The sequence below is a fragment of the Eucyclogobius newberryi genome, unplaced genomic scaffold (genome assembly GCF_026437365.1).
Source record: "Eucyclogobius newberryi isolate DKJ021-1_F unplaced genomic scaffold, fEucNew1.0.hap1 SCAF_10, whole genome shotgun sequence".
NCBI lineage: Eukaryota > Metazoa > Chordata > Actinopteri > Gobiiformes > Gobiidae > Eucyclogobius > Eucyclogobius newberryi.
This window is the reverse complement of record NW_027315724.1, coordinates 28,689,348-28,695,864: the sequence shown is the minus strand read 5'-3', so window position 1 is coordinate 28,695,864 and position 6,517 is coordinate 28,689,348. Positions and strand designations below refer to the sequence as shown.

General features: G+C 42.6%; 1 protein-coding gene across 11 annotated transcripts in view; it reads left to right on the top strand.

The window, feature by feature from the left end:
- Nucleotides 1–309: 309 nt before the first annotated feature.
- The window catches only part of kirrel3b (kirre like nephrin family adhesion molecule 3b), a 153,024-nt gene continuing 146,816 nt past the window's right edge, over nucleotides 310–6,517 (top strand). For 4 of the 11 annotated variants that reach the window (XM_072453517.1, XM_072453510.1, XM_072453551.1 and 1 more), the window contains exon 1: nucleotides 313–781. In XM_072453517.1, the coding sequence (XP_072309618.1) occupies nucleotides 739–781 (43 nt within the window). In that variant the 5' untranslated portion in view covers nucleotides 313–738. Of the gene's footprint in view, nucleotides 782–6,517 lie in introns of all 11 variants that reach the window. The other 7 variants (XM_072453502.1, XM_072453530.1, XM_072453523.1 and 4 more) reach the window with 3 other exon arrangements.

The following is a 6,517-nucleotide window of genomic DNA, read 5'->3' as shown; positions in this document are numbered from 1 at the left end:
GGAGAAAAGGAGGGGTTTAAGTTTTGTTTTGTGTTTGTTATTTGTGGGCAATCGTGGCCAAGTCCCCTCCTATTCTCATTCTAATTACCCATTTTTTTTCTATGGGACTGTTTTTGGTTCCCAGAGTGAGAACCGCGAACCGCTCCAGCAGCAGCAGCAGCAGCAGCAGCAGCAGCCTCCCTCCCAGGATCCCAGTCAGTCACAGCCACCCAGACAGGCAGCACAGGGGGAGATGGAGGGAGGGAGGAGAGTGTGTGTGTGTCTGCTGAGTGAGTGGTGGAGCGAGAGAGAGAGAGAGAGAGAGAGAGAGAGAAGAGGAGAGGAGAGGGAGGGGGCAAAGGCTTGGAATGGATGGTAGACGAGAAGCGGTACGCACGCAAGAGAGAGAGAGAGAGAGCGCGCAGGCGGCATGTGAAACGCTCCGCACTCAAAGTCTTACACATCAACAAGAGCAAGACGCGGAAAAAGGCGCAACTGCTGTAGACTGACATCACCCCACGACCCTACGACCGGGATCGAAGACTAAAGGTTTCCACGGGCAGCAGAAGACTAATTTAGATTGAAGACATCGGCTTCATCCTGCCGGCGAGCACAGAGACGCAACTGTGTGTCATCCCGTGCCCTGCCAACTTCCATTTCACACTCGCCCGCGGCTTTGCCAAGGTTGTGCCCCCCCCCCACCTTCTCTCGCTGTCCGCGCACCCCCCCCCCCCCCCCGCCCCTCACCCGAGCCCGGCCATGCTCCCTTGGGTGCTCCTGCTCCTCTGGATCTCCGGACATGGTAAGTTTTTTCCCACATGAAGTTGTGCGTCTTAGTCCTGTGTTCGCAGTTGCAGTTTGTAAGTGCTTTGCGGATGAAGTTTCATGCCCTTGCTTTGAGCGTCCAAGCCGGTGTTGTCATTGTGTAATTTATATATTATTCTGTATCATATTTAGCAATTCTCGAAAATGAAAATGTGGACGGGGAAATGTTTGCGTGACTGCCTTATGCTTTCCAAGATGGCATCACTTCTGCTTCTTTATACATTTCAGAAAAGTTAGTTACTTCTCTTACATGCTTTTTATATTCCTGTCACACTCTGTGGCACAGAAACAAAGCCGGCTCAACCCAGACCGGGTCAGTCGAGCATTCAACCAATCCGGAGTCACATTGTTTTGAACTAACAGCCGCTCTCCAACCGACTCAAGCCACAGCATCCATAGACGTTGTTAGGATTGCTTGTGTGGGAACGGTTTTATGTTGCATTTGAAGACACGTTTGTGGGGCAGAATGAGCATGTATCAGCTGTTTCCCCGCGTTGCCACCAGGTGGTTGTCTCTGTAAAACAATCGGAGAGTTCAGAACAGCAAATCTTCTGCTCCCAAGTTGGTCTGTTTTCCCGCTAGTGCACACAGAGCGTTCATTCAGACAGAGAATGTGTGTCAGTGCCCGGTTCATTTGCAAGCGCACAATAAGTGTCCTGCTTTATGCTTCCTGGGGTCGGGGGTCACAGACATGCCCGGGTTATTAAGTCTGACCCTGTCACGCCGGACCATGGCCTGAGAGCGACTGAGCCGATACATGGCCGTGTTTGTCGATATTGATTCTAACAGTGGGACGCTTTTGTGCAAAATCATTTAAGTTGATAAATATGTTCTATTATTTATTTACTGTCTAATTACTAATGCTGTTACACATTTCTTACATAGACAAACCAGTTATCTTGTATCACATCTTTTCCTAAATATGCCTTAATGTTAAAGTTGTGAAAGAAGAGAAGAGACTATCCATCAATCCATCTATTTACCTACTTACAATTAAGCCAATATTAAAAGACAGTTCATATTGCAATACATCCCCTTTAAACTACCTTTAATGAGCCTGAAGTAGTTGAATTACACATGTTCAATTATTTAAATTACTAAAGGCTTAATAACAAGGCAGTTGGTTATACTGGAATTTTCTGCTTATCTGCTTAAAGTCAAAAAAAGTGCCTGCCCAGCCCAGGTAAACAGATGATAACAGCTCTATGCACATCTCAGGGGACAAAAGCGCTGCGCTGTATCTCACTGTTGTTGTACAAATTACGGCTGTGTTTATATGCCGAGGCAGTGTCAGCAGAAACTCCAGAAAACAATCTTGTTTTATGAAGGTGGGACAGAGGGGAGCGTTGGCCATCACACAGACAAAGACACAAAAATACAGATACAGGATTTTTTTGATAAACAAGGCTTGTGCAAATCTACTGTATACAGAGATACTGATGTGAGAGGCAATAATTTGGTTATGTTTGGCATTTGAATTCATCACGAGTGTCTCTACTTTATCACTATATAACTTAAGCAGACTAATATGAAAAAACATATTCACATTATTAACATTTGATCGGAAATATATTGCCTTTTATGGAGTGTATTGCATTTGCTGAGACGGCGGCAACAACAATTTTTAACCAAAAAAGATGAGGAAAAATGCCAGCGCGCAGAGATTTTTTTGAAGGAAACCCACTCAATATTAAGTGAGAGGAGACTGGAAGCCTCTCCGGACCTGAATGTGCTGTTAGTGCATCCAGGACACCTTTTCTTTGGCCGTCAGCGCTCGTGCCAATGACAGATGACGGTGCCTCAGTCCGGACGATCTCCAGGAACAGGCTCACCTCGGGCCAAATGCGCGCAGGCCCCCGTCCATCTCCTCCGTGCATCCTACCGCCTAATCTATAAAGTGTCTGCTCATTTGTCACTTGGCTTGTGGTCCTGCGATTCCGTCCACCGGCACCTCCGCATCCCCCCCTTGTGAATAAACAGTCCCTTCAGCACATCTTTTTTGGCCTTTCCTCTCTGCCTTTCTGGTGTGATTGAAAACTCTGGCCCGGCATGTGTGTGTGCGTGTGTGTGTGTGTGTGTGAGAGGTGAACGATGTGAGTGAGGGAGCGTGCTGTCCCTCTGGACCTGTTTTGTAGAATAGACTTGTTCTCAATGTGCCAGACTCGGAAGAGAAATATGCAGCAGAAAATCACACATTGTTAACGCAAAAGTCCCTCAACGTGTCTTCCCCCCCCCCCCCGAAAAATGCCTGGCTGTCCTCTTTCAATGTTATTTGGCCGAGCAGAGCCGTGTAAAATTCATTTGCAAACTGCTTTTCTTATTCCGTCCTGTCTTTTGTCAGGCTTTATTCAGGTACAGCCACTAGAGGCAGTGTTGCAGCATCGGAATCGGCTCTAAATCTCCTTTTAAAATCTCCTGCTCATTCCTCCCCTCGTTCCTCTTCATTATCCCTTCCCCCTCGCACATATATCGTGTCAGAACTCTTGGATTCAGCGCCCAGCCAGACTAAGCTGTTTCTCAGTCCTGGAAAGCATGTCTTAGCACCCCTACATCCTTATTTCATTTAGTGCTGTCTATTAACTGCTGTCAGACATTTCTAAATCCGCTTTCATGGGCGGCAAGCTTTCATTCATATTTCTTAACTGTAATTAAATGTCTTTCCAATGTCATGTTGAGATGTTTACAGTTTCAGAAGTCGGAGCAGTACAGCAGAGACAATATAGCCTACTTTGTTGTATCTCAAAAAGAGGATTTTCCACCTCATTATAAAGAGCAGCTTTTTGTAAGCAAGACACATAAGGGTTTAGAGTAACTGTGAAGTAATCAAATAATGTATCCCATTTTGAAACAGACAAAAATCTATATTTTGGAGCCACAATGTTGAAAGGAAGTAATGATATATAGAGAATGAGTTTCTAAAGGTTTAATAAATGTTGTTCAAAGAATAATGTGTTTTCGCAGGTCTATCGTTTTTTTGTTTGTAGTTTAAAATCATTTTATGTTGTGATTATACTCTCCTTTCAGTTCTCCAGTCTCCATATTTAGCTTAAAGTGGTTTACAACTACTGGATGGATGTGCAAAACTTTAGATGTACCATATTTTTTCCAGAGTGAAAGTCGCACCAGCCAGTGTGAAGTGTGAAAATAACAAATAACATCACATATAATTTGCGCCAGAGTATAAATATAAGTATATAAGTATAAATATAAGTCGCACCCAGGCCAAAACTATGAAAAAAGGTGTAATTTGTAGTCCGAAAAATACGGTGATAAGTTTTTAGTTACCACATTTTTTTCATCATCATCATCATCATGAACAGCGAAACCACTACGATGAGACTGAATATGTTATATAGACACATCACTTTGAACAATTAAAAATGTAAATGCAATATATATTTGTACAGTGGCCCGGCCTCGCTGGTTTGCACAGTAACACATTAAACCAGTGTCATGTCCCAATCAGCTCGCATTAGTCCATCTTTGGTCGGATCATGACACACGCAGTGACAGACGATACGACGTATGCGATGGACCCTGTTTGTTTTCGTGTTTGTGCGGCATGTTCCGTCGAGGCGATCCAGATTAAGTCACCTCAGATGCTTTGACCCCTGCTCATTTCTGTGCCAGGATAGATTAAGCCCACTGTAATCCCCCTGAGCCGCGAGCCCTGTTGGATATTTATGGTAATAAGTAAACATATGAATAAATAATCCGTGGCAGACTTTGGACAGCTGGAACTCCTACTGTTTGGCAGCCACTCCAGCATTAAATAGCAATGTTGTTTCCAAGAATATGGCAGAAAGTCTAAGTTTTATCTAAATGTTTTTTTCACTGAATTTACATGAACATTTTATAAGGGATTATGTGATGTAGTCCTAATATAGACTCTACATATTTGCCACTGGGTGAGAAAAAGAGGAAGGATTTACTTGCAGGGGTAGAACATTATTATATACAATTGCTCATGTCAATTTTATGTGTTTTTGAGTTGATTTTTAATCATATGTTGTACTTGTAATTGAGTGTAATTCTAGTCATTTATTTTTTACAAGCTGCAATTAAAATCATACGAGTTAGTGTGTAAAGCCCCCAAACACAGTTGTCTCACTGATGTATCTGCTCTTTTCTACACATGCAAACACTCAAAACGGCACTGCATCGCCGGCTCTGATTGGCCAGAGTGCAGAGAATATGCAGATTGTGTTGTAAAAAAAAAAAAAAATTGACTTCAACTTTAAACTGGAAAACTAATCAAGTTTTTGTATTAAAGACTGATCAAATGTATTTAAATGTTTTTTAACAAAATTGCTAAAACACACAAAAAATACAACCTTACCAAGATGATGATGTTAAAAAAAGACTTTCTTGAAATAATTGAAATACGTGTTGTTCTTTTTCTTCTTATTTCAAGCGCAGTAGCCTTTTTTGGGTTCATTTTTAGTTTAGTAATATAGTTTAGTTTATTTCCAACAGTAACATATACTAAAAACAAGATAAATACTTCCTATTTCAAGCACTTATAGACTTGTTATCCTGTTTCATTGTTTACCCAAGTAACAATTTGGCAGAAGTGCTTGTAATTTACCTTGAAGCAAGGAAGATGTGGGTTTTGTTCAGTTTCAAAGCTCTTGGCCAAATAGTTAAAAGGTTTCAGCCCCACTTAACCCCGGCAGGAAACACTCAATAACACAATTTGATGAACAAACACTAGATTTATGTACCGTCAGAATTTCTATGACAACATGGTATTGGTATTATCAATGCATTTGCCTCCATTAAGTTCCATCCAGTGACCGTCGTTCTTATTTAATCCTCGCTCTCTGGTCTGACAGAATCCAGGTCACTCCGAGAGGACACTATGATTACTTTGGTGCCTTCTTGGAAAAAAACGAAAAAAAAAAAAAAACAGCCAGTGCACTGCTTCCTCTCCAAAAGCCCTTTGCCAGTCAACAAAATCAAGCTGTTTACCATTGACTTCATTATCCATCAAGCTCTATGGCACCAACAGTCCCCCCTCTCCAGCCCTAACCAATCAGACCCCTGTGGCCTTACCTCGCTCCCCCCATCTCTCGTATCTCCACCACTCGGATACCGCTGGATTTCATTCCCTGGGGTTGAATTTATCCAGATTGGAGCACTCAGCAAAAGGGCATTATCCCGGATTACATGTCTGTTGGGCGGCGGTGTTAAGTAATTCGACCAGATGCTGTTGTGATCACTGGGTCACCTGCACAAACCCTACTTTCCACAGCTGTATTTCTCCTGTGCGGGTCATAACTTTCCTCTTCTCAGGCCGATTCTTGACAGTCACCCACAGTTTTTGGGTCCTCCGAATGTGTAGATTTAGGAAAGTTTAATTTAGTGTCCCTGATGGGATTTTACATGGTGGCAGATTATGGGTTGGATTAAAGGCTTCTAAATTGCAAATAGGAACAACAGTCTATGTTTGTGTGCTAACCAATGTGGAATGTGTTGGAGGAATCACAATGATGAAGCATTCTGGTATTTTTCCTTGACAGGGACCACACTTCTGCACGGGCAGGTTTTTGCTTGTTCTCGAGTCATTTTTTAGTCATTGCTTGAAGGTTTGCGTAAATAGATGTTTTAAGTTTGCCTACACTATTTGTCTGTGAACATGTTCAGCTTAAACAGGCAGAACAAAGTGCAACATCAAAAATTATGGATTTTTTAAAGTTGCTTGGCGTAAGAG